Below are 17,201 nucleotides of genomic sequence, written 5' to 3' on the forward strand. Positions count from 1 at the left end.
ATAAAAGTGCATTTTATATGGTGTGCTTAGGGTGCTTATATATTGTTCATTTGCAGCTTCTCTGTGGGAGAATCAATATTAACTAAGTCCTACTAAGGCTGGCCATCTTAATGGATTTTCAGTGGCTTTGCGTAATCACACGAGCTCAGGACAACAAACTTTCATAGCCAATCCAATCAGCCGATCTATTCCAAACATCGTAGGTCCAAGTTTTTCTCTCTCTCGGTGCCGTGTTGGCAACGGTAATCAGAAGTTTCGAAACCCTAACTCGACTCTGAATGGTCAGACTATGCAGCTCGTGTCGAAATGTGGTTGTAAAGACAGGTCGTTCCTAGATGCTGATTGAGTTCTGTAATCAGTTGTGCTACTTTAGCTCAACTCCTCTTTATGGAGTAAGTTGATTAAAAAAAGTATTATGTAAAGTGCTTTCAAAATTAGAAACAAATTGACAGCTCAAAAACAGGTGCAGATTTGTTTTGAAGAAGGGAATCTACATCACCTAGTTATTGCGGTCACTCAGGGAGGGGTCGAATCATAAACGTTCTTTTAGCAACAGTGGGTGGAGGGTTTCCCTGACAACAGACTTTAACATTCCAATGTTGCCGCTAGTAAACACGTGTTTCCAGAAGGAAAGAAGCAGTTTTAGTCTTTCGTTTCTTTGTGCGCGGAAATGATTTTTAGATACAGTTTACTTGTTTATATTCGTGTGCATACGAGTATTATCTTCGTATACAATCCTGTAATTGTATTTGTATATGTGAGCTCTTTCGTTGTATATATCGTTTGCTAGTGTATGTGTTCTATGTTTATGTATATGTATACAACGAATACATATTTTAAATAATGTCCAGTCAACTAGAGAACATTCTTCCTGCAAAACGGCCGAACTCTTGAAACTCAGAAAATTCATTGCAGGAACCAAAAATCGTTTGCTTATTCCATTGAAGAAATACTTGTTTCTTGCAAGCAGGCTTACTCAGTGTATTAATGATTTCCTCTTCATAGACACTGTAAACAAAATTTTCTATAATTACGGTTTATAGTAATGATTTGAATACATTCCTGTATGTTATGTATATTCATCTCTGTAATGCAGGGATGCAAATAACCACTCGCCCGAGGCGAGTGACTCATCTGTGAGGCGAGTTCTTAATATCACTATTATTAATATCAATATTATTTATTTCAAACAGTAAAGACTAGGATGTGGGCTAGTAGTTTTTTTCTTAGGCAAGTAAAATTTTGTTGCTTATTTGCATCCCTGCTGTAATGGGATAGACAGTTAGCTTCAAGCATCATCCTTATTTCTAGATTTTATAGCTTTTCACTCGAAAAAAATCAATAGTAGTCATTTGCAAACAGTGTATATTCAATATATTATGAGTTACTTAGTGCCGCGCTTTTTCGTCTCCAGTGAGAGATCGATGGTTCGCTTCCCGAAAGACAGAGTGTGTTTCAAATTGTACTTTGAATTGTGGAGTCACAAGTAATATATACTCGTGAAATTGGACGCTAAACTCAAACAAGTTAGAAATCAACTTTATTTCTTCGCAGCCAAGGCGCTAATGACCACGATTTCATTATATACGTGGTCTATAAGTTCGATTCTCTGTGAGTCACTTGCCTGGCAAGTTTCTGATCCAACAGGCAGTAAATCCCACTCAGCCTCACATAGCCTCGGCACTGAAAATTCAAAATAAAGCGGAACCAAGATAATTTATTTGTAAATATTTGTAGACAAATGCCTAACAAATGTATATCTCTCCCCAGCCTCAAATTGCAGATAAACCCGGACATTCAGAAGTGCTTTATAAGTTATTTTTATCCTCATTATTTGTGTATATTTTTCATTTAAAAAATGTTCTATTGTTTAAAGAAAACACGTATTTCTTTACAATCACAAGCAAGATCTTATTTGTCCTCTCTCTCTCTCTCTCTCTCACTCGGTCACATACACAAACACACACATACACAGCCTTACCCCTTTCCCAACTTGCACAAACTAGGACGACAAACATATCCTTTCATCCATCCAAAACAAACCAATATTTAGAGATTTTCGTTAAGACTCACAAGACAGTTCCAGGAACTCAGCGGGATGCGCACGAAGTGGCAACAGCGTACCACGTGCTTCTCCAAACGTCAATTTGCTTCTAGTTTTGAAAACACTTTAGTATGTTTATTTGCTTATGAATATTGATTTGTTACAGGGCTGTGTTCTGTGGAAGAAGGGGAAGTAGCTGGTGAATCATTAGTTCTAGAATGCTCTGATTTCATTAGGATGTCGTTCATGAAGCTTGCTAATGTGACAAAGGTAAAGTAGCTGTATATTATGTATATTGGATAAATCTTACGGTAGCTCGCTTCAGATTTAATATGTGGATTCAAATGCATGAACATGAGTTGAACGGTATATTCTTTCAAAGATATAAGTCGCCGAAGATTCGAGAAAATTATTTTTAAGGCAACTTAACTCTAAATCAGTAAGATCTTCCAAAAACGGTTTGATAAATAATACACATAGTCATATGTGCTCAAACATATTCAATGTTTCAGTCCATTGAATATCTGTAAAATGAATTTTACAATGAACTTTTGAATATTGAAAGACAAACATAGAAGACTTTTTATGTTATAAATCATTTTTTGAATTTAATAATTTCCCATTAATAATAAAAAAAAAACATTGAAATATTTTAGTTTTGCGACCCATGATTATGTCATTTAGCGTAAAGGAGACGGATGATTTATGAAAGTTAATGATTATGGAAAAACTGGTGGAATCAAAATGTGGGAGAAAACAGAGAAAACCCACAGACACGATATTGTCCACCACACACTGACATGGCCTGGGATTGAACCAGGAACCTCTAGCACTAGAGATAAGTGCTCTGGAAATGAGCCACCGTGACCCTATTATTTGATGCTGTTTGATATAACTATTTATTGAGGGCTGGATAAACATTGTTATAATTCGTGCCTCGTTTTATGCATAGAAGAACACGTGTTAAATTCCTTCAATGTAATCACGTTCCATCTCTGTTATCTGCCACACGTGTGGAAGACGTCGTACACCCTTACGTTAAACTTTGTCGATGTCTTGCAGGGACCACCATATGACACGGATGATTGCTTCTCTTGTGTTGTAGTGCTTCTCGCGAAGTGATTCCTTCATGTTGGCCAAAAAAATATCGTCACGAAGTCCCTGAAAACGTTGTTATGCACTGCGCCCACGTGTCATTTCAGTCTTGATGCACACATGTTGTTCATTTTTCCGAAATACAGTATATTGTTATGGCGCTTCCACTTTCCTTCTCTACTTTACGTCACGGCTGCTTTTGATTGAATAACATCCAGTTGTTACCACCCGCCACACTTGATCGCGTCACATTCCCTTATCACGTATGGAACTCTTGTAATACTGAAACACAGCCTTCTGACGTGAGAACAGTGTTGTCACTATTTTTATCCACTCTATGTATATACATTTTTTTTATGTTATGTACTTAACGTAACAAAGATTTCAACAAAAGAATAATTCCCTTATAAAATTCGTTACACAGTTACTTCAAAATTCTGAAACAGAATAATTTGCATAAAGTTGTACTACTTTATACATAATTTGCGAGTCCCTTCCACTCGATCTTATAGATTTTGGAATAGGTTGCTTTTTTTTTATTCATTATTTGGACAGTTTATATCTTCGGAAGACCGCTTTATTCAATACGTATTTACTAGAACTTTTAAAATGTTTATAGACTTACTATTGTCGTAAGTCTATAAACGCTGCATTCATATTGGGGTAAAGATTCGTATTACGAATATATCATTATATACGAGGGCTGTCCAGAAAGTAAACCACGTTTTGAAATAAAAAGAAGACACGTAGATATTTTTTATTATATACATTCAGAAGTGACATTCTTACACTACTTTTCAATATAGCCGCTGTAAAAAGCCGGCACTTATCATAGCGATAAACAAGCTTACAAAATCCATTGTCATAAAATTTTGCCACCTGTGACATCAACCATTCCTGCACACCAGCCCGAAGATTTGCTTCATCATCAAAGCGCTGCATTGCTAGTCAGTTCTTCATGTGAGGAAACAAATGGTAGTCACTTGGGGTGAGATCTGCGCTATATGGCGTATGGTCGAAAACTGAATGAAAGGCCTGTAAGAGTTCTTGCGTCCGCTTGGCCGAGTGAAAACAGGCGTTGTCATGAAACAACAAAATTTTTGCACTCAGTTTTCCTCGGCGTTTGTTTTGAATTTATCTTTGCAACTTTGTGGTGTTTCACGTTTGTCAGCGGTAATTGCTGTGACACGTTCCAAAAACTCTACTAGTAATACTTCTTCCCTATCCCAAAACACAGTACTCAGAAGTTTTCTTGCAGACATGGTTTGCAAGCATTTTCTTCTTCTTGTTTGTGAACTATGTCCCCTTATTCGATGGACTGTTTTTTTTTTTCTTCTTTATTTCATAGTTAACGTGCTTAAGCCACGTCTCGTACCTAATAACGTTACACTCAAGAAAGGAATCACTCTTTGTTACAGCATCAAGAATTTCAAGGCGGCTGCCATCCATTGAGTTTTGAATTCCTGTGTCAGAATTTTCGGAATCCATCTTGCTCAAAACTTATGGTAACCTAACTTTTGGGTCACAACTTCAAGCAGTAAGCTCCGCGAAATATGCGGAAACTTAAAGGAGAGATCTGTTATCTTAAATTTTTACGATCTTTTAATCGATTTTTGCCACCAGTTCATCTGTCACAATGCTCGGTCGCTCACTTCGGTCTTCATCGTGAACGTTTGTGCGACTATCTTTAAACATGAGTCATCAATGCCTCACTCCACTTCCACTGACTACATTTTTACTATAAACTTCACCGTTGTCGATGGATGTCGATCGGTTTAGTGTTTTTCACCAACAAAACTTGTATGGCCGGCCTCACTTCACAACTGGTGGGATTTTCGATAAGAGCATTCATGTTTACAATGTATTATGAACACAGCAAAAGCAACACGAACTTCACATGTCCACGGGTGGAAGTTCCTGCACAAAATGGTGGCACTTGTCACGGCACAAAATCTAAATGGCATAAGACCTAAAAATATAGGCACTAGACCCAAATTTTAGGTCTTGTGCCGTTTAGGTCTAGTGCCGCGAAATGATTTTTAGGTTTTGTGCCGTTTAGGTCTTATGCCGTTTAAGACTTGTGCCGTTTAGGTCTTGTGCCTTTTTCATTCACTTGCCTTAGTTCTGAAATTCGCCACCACCACACGAAATTACGAACGTAGCTAATTCCAACGGTAACAGTTATATTTGTACTATTAAAATTATTATTTTCGTTATCTGTTCTACAGTTATACATGAATTACATTATATAACCTATTTCACTCTAAGAATTAACTATATAATTGGTTAAGAAATTCGTTTCATTCAAATGGATATACGAGAATCCCATGACAAATTCCTAAAAAAGAATTTTAAAAAAATCTTTAAAAAGCATATTTTACTAGACTTTTCTGAAACCAAGCAGACATTCAGAATTGCAATATATACTTTGTGGAGTGTATTTTATTAAGAGTGGGACAAAAGCGCACTCTAACTTTCCAAAGGTAGGACAAAAGCCCACTAGATATTTCACAAGCGAACATTAAATACCAACTGCATACATTAAGAATACAGTAAATTTAAATTTGAACAAAGAACATTTATTATGCAATACAGTTACTATATTTCACAGTGTGTTTTGATAGAGTTGATTATGTATAAGCAAGAAAAAATCAACAAATAACGCTAAATTACTAAAGTAATATAAAACACAATACGTTTGAAGAAACCAATACATAGTCATTTAGGGGTGTAGCCTGCAAAGTTTTCTAGGAGAGCAGGCTGTTTTCGTATTTTAAAGCAAGCCAAAAGTGTATTTCCAAATTACGAAAGCTTCAATATGACAATAAATATATACATATTATACACGTACATAAATACATATATTATTATATTTCCAGTTTGTTACCTTTTTGAAACCTGGGTCTTGACAATGCGTGAATTTAAAACCACAGCTTGTAGGAAATGTACGAATAATTTAGTCATAAGAAATCGGAAACTGTTCATAGAAGTTCATTTGTTTGACTGTGTTTATCTTCTGTACTCTTATATAAAAGAATTAAGATGATTGACTTTCTGGGCATACTATTACAAGTAGAGTCTTTAAATTTTAATTTTTTTAAAAATCATTTTCTTATGGAAACAGGATTTAAGAATTTTTGGAAATACGTATCGTAAAAAAAAAAGGGGGGGTAAGATTTTTTTAAAGAGTAGTGTATCTCGCAGATCTCTGAAGCTAGTAAAATGAAACGGCGTATAAATTTTCCACTGGAAAAAAAAAATGAAAATTCAACACACAAAAGTATCAAGTATCAAATTATAATTTCATTTCGTGAAATATTTAAATAACTCGAGTATATGAGGGTACCCGGAGTATGTATAGTATTTGGGATAGAATAGAGTACATAAAATGCGTACCCTTTAATAATGAAGGATGTACCCCTGAATTTTGATTGCAAATTTTTAAATTCTTTTTCAAATATCCTGCCCATTCTTTTACTGAAAGCGGCATAAAATTTGAAAATGCTCCATATATATAATCAGTGCATTTTCTTTTTAGCTACACCATCACCTACAGTAAAAAATGCTAGTCTGGCAGATGTTGATGGATACTTTGTGCGAACAGTGAATAACAAAATCGCCTGCAGTAGATTTTAGAGTGTATATCTGAGAGCACATGTAGTTCTCCATTAATGAATTTACTTTCAAATCAAGACGTGGGAAATCTTTGCTACCCGAGACCATCTTTTGTGACAATATTGCTAATTATTCTTACTTCTGTTGAGGAAGCAGTACCAAACCTTCCAAACAAAAATGTACTTGACGTTTTGTGTTTACAAACAGTTGCAGTGCATTCGAAATGCCCTCTCCTGCATTGCATGATTTGTGATGAAATGGGACGTAATAAACTTGCTCACTTAACCGCAGAAAAATTTGTTAGATAACATTGCAGCAACCCAAAGTGAAAAACTAGTTCCGGGTACTCTTCTCCAAACCATTAATCCGGAAAATCTTAAAACTATGAAGTAAAAAAAACATAAAATTACAAGATTAGGGCAAAGTAAGTACTACGCTTATTTTAATTTTATATTGGCATGTGTTTTTCCAGTGAAATGCAGTAATATTTGTTTCTTTTTCCCTCATTGCGTGTGGTCGAAGTTGAATGTACTCATTGCACTGTAGAAAATATTTTCAAGCTGATCTGAATTAAACGAAGTATGTTTTCTGAGGTATTTTCTCAAAATGAGCGATGACTAAATCAGAATTGCAGTCGTTCCTTGGCATACAGCACCATGCGGTGAAAGTTGGAAGCAGTCCGATTTCTGCTCACTACCGCGATTGTCAAAGCTGCTAAAAGCGAAGGGACATATATTGAGTCGACTGTAATTTAACAGACATTTTAAACATTACTACGATAAATATTCTGCACAATTTAAATGATATATGATAGTAATGTTCGAATACTTAATAATTGTACTTCACTGACTTACAGACGTGTTCAAATTATTAGAATCACACTCGAAAAACGCAAAATTGATGTAGGAGTCCTAATTTCAGAGTTCTAAAACATTTAATTTAATGGTTAAACCACCAATATAGGATCCTTCAATTGTTTACTGTACAGTTGAAGTGGTGATATCACCGTTGAACAGCAGATGGTATTAGTGAGGGGGGAGGAGGACTGAAAGTGTTGTTTCTGTTGTAGATAGCTATTGTGGTTCCTATCAACAAGTTACAGTGTGAAGTGTTGTGGTTGCTATCGTAAGAAATTAACGACATTCAAAGCGTTCAACAGTTCGAATAGGCCTGTTTAAAATGATCGTGATGTGTTTTGTGTATCAATCTTTTATCCTGTAACTGCAGCATAATGGGAAAAGCAAAAGACCGTTCTCCGCGTAAAATGGCAGTTAACAAAATACTTCTGGTGGAAATAAGATATACACGGCAATACATTGCTAGTAGAGTTGGGACAGAACAAAAATCTGTGAGTAGAAGCTCTGTTGAAATGAACAAGAGTCAAAATAGGGTTGGGAAGTGGGCAAAAACCAAAGCTATCGCTAACTGGTATCAGAAAACTAAAAAGATTGGCTCGTGGGAAACAAAAGTGCAACTTTTAATAGACTTAAGCATAAAAATGGCTGAGTATGGCGCAGACATTTCTCCTGAAAGTGTTCGAAGGATTCTTTGTGCCGAGGGAATAAAAGCACGCGGTCAAGAAAGAAAACAAAAATTAGAGTCTACTCCAATCATGGCAAAGAAGCGCCTCTAATGGGCACGAGGCCTAAAATATTGGACTGCTGACGATTGGAGAATAGTGTGTTTCAGTGATGAATCATGTATCTTTGTGTCTGATGAATGTTCACAATATGTGTGACGTTGACCTGGGAGGAATTCAAATTGGAATGTCTTTAATAAACCGTAAAGCATCCTACTTCAGTCATGGTCTGGGATGTGATCTCTGTCTTCGGGCCTGGAAGACTGTATATAGTAGAGAGGACAATGAAGCACGACCAATACGTACAAGTTCTTCAAGACGAACTTGCTTTCCCAGGCTGCACTTTGGTTTGGTGACGTATAATTCATCTTTATGCATGCTGGAGCCCCATGCCACCGGGCCAAAGCTGTGACAAAATTCTTCGAGGACAACGAAATTAGTGTTCTTCCGTGGCCAGCACTAGTCCTAATATGAACCCGATTGAAAACTTTTCGAGCTTCATGAAAGAAAACTAGAGAAGAAGCACATTAGAACTAAACTTCAATTGATCAAGCAGATCAACAATTTGTGGTATCACGATGCTGAATTGAAGGCAAAATGTGCTAAACTCGTACATAGGATGCCACAAAGGATAAAAGACTTAATAAAGAATAAGGGGTTTCATAAGAAATATTAATCTTTGTGTGAGATAATTTTCTTGTAAGTATTCCATTTCATTTTTTGTTTCAAATTTGGATATACACACTTTATAGTATTTTTTTTAAATATTTCAGTATGTTTTATTGATAAACACTTTGTTTTACATGCAGTAATCAAGTTTACAAGCCATTTTCATACAGGTTGATTTTAACACATTTTATGACTAATGAGGTTTACAAAATTTCAATTCTGTTATTTAACTCAAAATTGGATAATTCTAAAAATGTATAACAATATATACATTCTATTTTTTTCGTTTAATTATTTTAAGGTATTTTATTTTAAAGTAAGAATGTAAAGTATATGTATTTTAAAGTAAGAAAATCTCCTCCAGTGCTTTACCGGGAGGTATGGTTCCTAGTATTGAGGCTACATTACCTCTCTGCACCGCCATGCTTATCCTTTGGATTAGGAAGCTGGTTGCCCTTTCATCACCGGATAAGTGTGTGATGCGTTTTCCTACTTCCTTTATGAAGTTTAGGCCTTCACTTCCCCACGAGCCACCGGATTCAACTGCAACTGGTACGAATTGATATTTTTCCATAAGGTTGTTGTATTTTCTTCTTTTCTCTATCTCTTTCCGACCTGCTGCATTGCCCGCCTGGATTGAAGAGAAAGGAAGGTTGGAAGGTGCAAAAGTGTCTGTGCATGTGAAGTCCCAAATTAAGGCTTTACCTTTCTTCCAAGGAATTAAGGACATCCCATCTGGTCTTTTTCCATCTGTTCTACTACAGCCATTTGGCTCCCTTATTGCCGGTATACCTGCGGAGATGAGTGCTCTTACAATGATGTCGTTGCAGCTCGAGTGTCGAGGATGTCTACCCGTGCTTCTTATGCAGGAGAGACCATGTAGTCCTTTTTTGTCAGCAGGATTTTTGCACGCTTGGCATTTATGGGGTTCACAAATATCTGCTCCCAATCTTAACGCAATTGCTATCCTAAAAGATTCATCATTCAGATGAAGGCCTAGAGGACGTGAGGGCAAAGGTTTGAGCCAAGCACCTGCCTCAATGGACGATGCAGCGATCAGTCTGGCCTTGTCTTCTGGGTTGTCGGAAGACTGCAGTAGAAATGAAAAATTTGATTGTATGATAGGTTCTTCCCATATGGATTGTTTAGCCCTGAAACTGAAGTCGGGTAAATCGGAGCTCACCAACAATGACCATGTGAACGAGCAATCTTGAACTTCAGGATCCCAGTGGAGATTGTTGTTCTGTTGGAGAAGTGATTTTATTAGACATTGAGAGCCGTAGAATGATGCCAAGAAGGCGGGAATAGCCAAATCTAAGGCTCTTCGAATGCCTAATCCACCAAGATTAACTGGGAGAGATGCCTGAAGCCATGTGCTATCCTCAAGGACACAATTTAGGATAGACTCCAAACCAGATTTTATACTGTTGTCATATCTTTCTAATAAATCCTCTTCTTTCCATGAAGCTGAACATCGCAGGAAATATAATAATCTTGGGATGGAAAATGATGATCTTAGTAAGTAAAAGGCAGAATGAGCAGATATTGATGATATACGTGAGAAATACATGTCTAACTGGTTTATCTTCTCAGTTAATAGAGTTCTTCTTGATTCCGCTGAGAGAGCAGCTCCAAGGAGGAAAGCGTTTGATGGCGACATTAATTGGATACCTGGAGCTACTTGGTTGTATGACGAAAACAGTGTGCGCTTTTGTTCATTTGTAGTTTCAAGAAAGCTGATTTCGCATTTCGAGAAATTTAGTTGCAGACCAATTGTAGACTTTATAGTAATTATATTTGAATGTTACGTACGCAGTTGCCCTATTGATGTTGAAAAGCATATGCCACACCCACTAGAAATTAGGACAGAGTTACAAAGTAGTAATTTGGACTAATTTCGACCGTATTTTCTCATGTAATATTGTAAGAACAGTAAAATATTCAGAAACTGAATGTTGAGTCTAATAATTTGAACACTTCTGTAGACATTTATAACAGTGTGTATGTTGTTAAACATGGTAACATTGTATTAATCATCCATATTAAGTAAACACAATCAACTTTACTTGTTGTTGAATATTATATTGCCAGTTATTTACTATTCGGCAAAATTGCTTTCGTTAAATGAAAACCAATAACATGCACTGAAATTCGAAGAATCAAGTGAAGAAACTAAATTATTGAGAAAATATTAACAAAATGTGGATTGAAAGATGTAGATGAAAATTCTTGTCAATTAAAATTTCCAATGGTGTTAATACTGATCTAATATTGAATATAAATCCGACTGAACGTCGATGAAGATTCCAGTGCAGCTACCGGTGGTGGAAAAGAGGGAAGTGAAGAGGAAAGAATAAATATATTTTGATATTCCACTCTATAATTAATATTATCATTTTTTTTCTCTCTCTTTTTGTAACTCCTGGTTTTTACCTGTGTGAATTGGGATTGCATTCATTGATTTTTACTTTGTTGAAAATCTTTATATCATTGAACTCATTTGCTTCAATTTTATTAGTATGTAACAACATTCAAAAAGATTTTTATTTTTCATTATGTATCCCATGTAACTTACATATATATATACAGCGTGTCTGTAGAGAGTTTGGCTACAGACATATAATTTGAAGTACTCACCAACTACTTCTATAAAAATGGTTGCGGAAGTACCTTAGGATTGTGAAACTTGGATATTTATAGGGCACATACTAGTTTTTGAGTGAAGTATTGACCCGGCTATGGTAGGTTCCATAGTATTGGAGCTATGGGCCTTTAAAGTTCATTTTTTCATGTTTTCGGCAGCTTTAACTCCGAAAGGACGCATATGTGTACCCAGGTTGGTCTATACTTTTGTCTTATCTTGGTGTCAGGAATCACTCCCAAACATTGTTGGTGTTGTTTTTAAACACCCTGTATATATATTGAGGAAGTACAGACATTTTGGGAAGCGATGGAGAGGTCAGTCTAAACAAAAAAAGCGTGTATTAGTATGTGGTCTATTCCCCTTGTTTTCCGAGATATTGACGGTATCCATCGAATACTCGAAACCTCTGAGTTGTAATTAATAATTATAGCACAGCCTGTTGTTGATAAATCGACGAAAATGACAACTCATTTGAAAGGTTATACAAACGATATATTGCTCATCTCAGTAATACTGAAGAGAGGAAATTTTTAAAGATTTCCCTCCAAAATTCCCGTTTTGCCATGATCTCCTATTATAGAGTGGCAACACTGTCACTAAGAAAACAGAAACATTGGGTGGATACTACATTGTATGCCTAAGATGATTTGAAAGAGGCATCTTCGTTTCTACAACTGTACTGGAGAAAATAAATCCGAACCATACGCTACTTTCCGTTCATTTGCCAAAGGAACCTATCCAATTTATGCCAATAACTAACCTACAAATAACAGTCATTAAAGTGTATTAATGTTGATGTTATTGCTGTTCAATACCAGTACAGATACACACATACGGACATTAAAATACATACACAACATTGTTAAAATTTCCGTCTGTTACTTCCTTCTCTTCTCCATTGCTGGGATAATCGATACATCATCTGAAATACCGGTACTACTATATCACCTTTCGTGCGACGGATCTTATTCGTCGATTCATTAACTAAAAGAGTGCGTACTCATGATGCGGTACCTCGCAGAAGTCGAAGAAGACTGTCACCATCACTTTTACATTCCTGTAGATCTGTTCTGCTACCCCCCGCATACCTCGGAGATAGTGAAGGTTTCTACTGTGAGAATTACGTCTTCGTTTCTGGATCATACAGATAAACCCACGTCTCATCACCACTGATCACGATGTATAAACGTTGGTCATGTTCTTCCGTGCGATTTCCAATCAGAATTGCTCCTGTTACTCGTTTACACTGCACGAATTTCGCGGATACCCTCTTCAAGCCAGAATCGTCGATCCAAATTTAAGATACCGATCCAGTGTTTACTCTTCCTCAGTCACAAGTATTCGGACTGTAATACGACGATTCTGCATAATCAGTCCTCACTTGTCCGTAAATGCCATTTGGGCTTCGTGAGAGTTACCTGGACGTGCTTCACTGTTCGTCGACATGCGGTTATCTTTGAGTCTGTTGTGCCATTCCTTGATCCGTGAGATGCTCATGGAATCGTCTCTGAACACCTGTTGGATCTTGCGAATCGTCTCTACTTGAATATCGCCATGCTTTCGGTAAAACATGATGCACGCTAGTTGCTCAAGTCGTTCCATCATTTGACATAAATTGTAAAACTGACTAGCGCTCATTGCACTTTGCACTTCAGCACTCAAAAGGCTGGCGCTTACTGCGAGCGAGCAAAAATTCAGATATATATATACAGGGTGTTAATGAACTATACCGACAAACTGTAAGAGGTGATTCCTTACATCAAAATAAGAGAAAAAGTTCATACGGACCTATGACGAAAAGTGCATAGTTTCAGAGCTAGGGCTGTTCAAAATCGCGGAAAAGCCAAATTTCAAGAGGTCCTATTTCGAATTGTAGAAACTATGGATGGTGGTCCTTATCAGCGTGAAGGAAGTCACGCATACGCAATCCAAAAATGCGTATTTGATTAATGTTCAGTGGGTGTACAGAGTATTCCATACAGGGTGAAATTTCCAGACGTGCCATTAACCTAATTTTGAGATATGCTCTGACTTTATGATTGGTCCGAAGTAGGCAAACGATAAGCCTTGATAGCAGTGAACATGGAATCCTTTAGCACGATGTCGGAAGTGTTAAGAATCGTCAGAATCGTGAGCAGAATGGTTTCTCGTACTCAGGAGAACGCATTCTGCAATGTTTTCTTTCAGGCTTATAAGTGAAGAAAACGTGAAATATACCGTCACGAAATACATCGCATCACATGTTATTCAGAACACAAAAAGACATCAAGCTGCCGATTCCTAACACTTCCGACTTCCCTCCGAAGCATTGGATGTCCATAGTTGTGAAGGCGTACCTCGTGCCTACTTTGGGCATTCTTGAAATCAGGGTATATCTGAAAACACTATTGAGAACATATGTGAGAATTACACCCTGTAGGGAATGCCCTGTACAGTTATTGAAAATTGACGAAATATATACTTTGGATTGTGTATGCATGGTTTCCTTTACGCTGCTAAGGACCGCCGTCCACAGTTTCTGGAATTCGAAATAGGACCTCTTGAAATTTGGCTTTTGCGCGATTTTGGATAGCCCTAGCTCTGAAACTATGTACTTTTCGCCATAGGTCCATATAAACATTTTCTGTCATTTTAATGTGAGGAATCGCCTCTTACAGTTTGTCGGTATAGTTCATTAACACCCTGTATATATATATATATATATATATATATATATATATATATATATATATATATATATATATATATATAAATTTCCCTTACACACATGTTCACCGTTGGATGACGCCTCTACTTCATTTACGCAGGGGAAAAATACGGTTCGATATTTTTAATCACACTTCATATATTTTGTATCTATAGGCATTCATTCCAGTCGCAAACTTCATATATTTTGGATGATAAATAGGGCGATTATACGTCCCATTTTGACCTGCACAGTCCCGTTTTAGGGCGTGTCCCTGCCGTCCCGTCAGTAGATGGAAAAAAAATAGTATTTGTCCCGTTTTATGCAAGTGAAAGAAGTAAATAACAAAGCCAGTACCTTTACTCCTTGTGCAACTTTTTGGTAAATTAGGAGAGGAAAATATAAAGTTTGATATTCTATTGAAAGCAGTAGAAATTGTGTTGTAGCTTCCTGGTACATCCACTCCTATGGAACGTGTTTTTTCAATCATGAATAACATATGGACAAGTGAAAAATCTTCCTTACATGTTGCAACAATGAAATCTATGTTACTAGTACGGGCAAACTTCACAGAGAACTGCAGTGAATTTTATGAAAGACTAGAAGAATAAAGCTATACTCAAGGCATTCTTAAGTTCAAGAGTTAACTTCTTACCCAACGTAATATCAAGGATTCGAGCTAGGACAAAGGAGCAAAGCCAGGTAGCATCATATCCTACTATATTCTAAGTTAAATGTTGTTTGTATTTTATAGCTTATATATGTTATGTTATATTACGATATAAATGTAGTAGGTATTGCTAAGGTAAACAGAAACTATTTTACACACTGACCTGTTTCTCATTTCTTATGATTTTTAAAAAGCACCGTTTTCAGCTGAAAATTTTTATGGTCACCCTAATAATAAAGTATTGTAAAATATAATAGTACAAGTGGTCGCAGATAATATTTATAAAATTTCAATAACAGAAGCGTTATAAGTAATAAGAAATTCAGATTAAAGGATATTATTGTCCCACTGATAAAAAGTAGACTCATGAAAGTTGTTGCTAGTCGTTTATCCGTTATGTAACTAATGAACGTATGAAGAACGTATTCGACTCATGTATTTTCAACATTTCTACTATTTCATTCGGATTTGAACCAAATAGAAATATAATTAAATAATGTGTTTGAATATAGTTTATCTTTTTCTCTTAGACTCGACGAGAAATTAGTTTATGTGACGATGGAAAATTGGTGCAGAAGTTCTACATGGAGACTGTTACAAACCCTCGTTTGGAGGAACATTTAGTTGCAACCTATTCTAAAGTGGAGTGATTTCCAGAAATTAAACATTTTGTTTTTGGTAATGGATTGTGCCTTTTAATATTTTTGTGTATTCAAAATGGAAGTTTGTTTTCCCTTTAGAAAGATATTTTAAAAAAAGAAAGAAAAACTCACCATGTGCCGCTTGTTTAGAAAAATTTCACGTAAATGTTATTACTGCAAGACAGTAACTTAGTAACTATCATGTTTTCAAAGTTTAGACAAAATTTACGTAAACTTTCAAAAAAAAAAAAAAAAAAAAAAAAAGTTACGTAAGCAATAATATTAAATCGGTTGTATTTTGTTGTTTAGTGCATAGAAATTAAGAATATATTACAAAATAAATGAAATGCAAATATATAAATGTAGAAGTACTTTTAGTTGTACAAATCTTAATAAGAATAAATTTATATTTCTTCATTTGCATGCAGTTAATTGTCAGTTTTTAACCCGGCAATTTCCAGTGTCACCTACAAGTGGCACTACTTTGAGCGTATGTAACATGTCTTCGTTTTATGACACTTGGTTGTGAGTGTCAAAAGGTGAATAACTATCTTTAAAGAAGACCACCTAGTGGAAGCGTCTGCACTTATATTTTAAAGTCAACATAAAGAACATGTGCACCGGAAATAGTCCTTCTAAAGTCCCAGAAGATAAATGTGTATGATTTAAGCATTATTGTTTCTTGGTTAATGTGTCAGTTAGTAGTAATCTTATTTTGTATGATACAGATCTCAATTAGTGTTATTCTATGGTCAAATGAATTTCCGGTATCACCTACAGGCGACATTGGGATATAGACCTACATTTTGTATTGCGGAATGGGAGAAGTAACAGTTGTAACCTGAAATATTGCTTGGTCTTTCTGGTTTCTGTACAGTTCTCCAGATAGCTCTATTATTTCAAAGGTTACTTATTTGCAAACTTGTTTTCTGTGTTTGCGTGTGTGATCGTTTGGTTGTGTGCGGCTATGAGAGAAAACATTTTCAAACATATGCGCAGCTTTTGTAGGCTTTTATATTTGATATATATATATATATATATATATATATATATATATATATATATATATATATATATATATATATATATATATATATATATATATATAATCATCAGATGCGGCTGTTGATATGGTATGGTTTATATATAAATTTATGTTCATGCTACCATGTCAGTTTGAAAAGCGATGTAACGCGAATTGGTACGTAATAAGTTAATAATCTAGGTTTGTGGTGTCCAGAAAATTTCCGTTCGGAAAGTTCGAAAAATTCGGACGTTTTCTAGAATTTGTTTTACGTTTCATTTATATTCTTTGTTTCATCCTCTTCCAAAACAGTTTCCAGTCCTGTCGAATGGATATCTGGGAGGCAAAGGCGACCAAAGTATGATGACCACATCACCTCTTAATGCCTAAGTCAAAAAATAAAAATCTCCTTAGCCTTTCATGGTGTATCTGCGGTTTTAGGGTTTTATTTTTATGTTTATGTTGTATTTTTTATATAAAATAATTATTGATGTTACACTAATTCCTGGGAGTTAAGTTATTGAAAAAAGTCTT

At 35.8% G+C, this 17,201-nt stretch overlaps 1 protein-coding gene across 3 annotated transcripts in view; it reads left to right on the forward strand.

Annotated features, from left to right (window-relative positions):
- LOC145664364 (peroxynitrite isomerase THAP4-like) overlaps positions 1–16,060 on the forward strand; it is a 39,915-nt gene extending 23,855 nt beyond the window's left edge. For 2 of the 3 annotated variants that reach the window (XM_081731002.1, XM_081731003.1), the window contains 2 exons: positions 2,211–2,314; positions 15,533–16,060. In XM_081731002.1, the coding sequence (XP_081587128.1) occupies positions 2,211–2,314; positions 15,533–15,652 (224 nt within the window). In that variant the 3' untranslated portion in view covers positions 15,653–16,060. Of the gene's footprint in view, positions 1–2,210; positions 2,315–15,514 lie in introns of all 3 variants that reach the window. The other variant, XM_081731004.1, reaches the window with a different exon arrangement.
- Positions 16,061–17,201: the final 1,141 nt, after the last annotated feature.

Source organism: Thermobia domestica, chromosome 11 (assembly GCF_964235325.1).
Source record: "Thermobia domestica chromosome 11, izTheDome1.hap1.1, whole genome shotgun sequence".
Classification (NCBI taxonomy): domain Eukaryota; kingdom Metazoa; phylum Arthropoda; class Insecta; order Zygentoma; family Lepismatidae; genus Thermobia; species Thermobia domestica.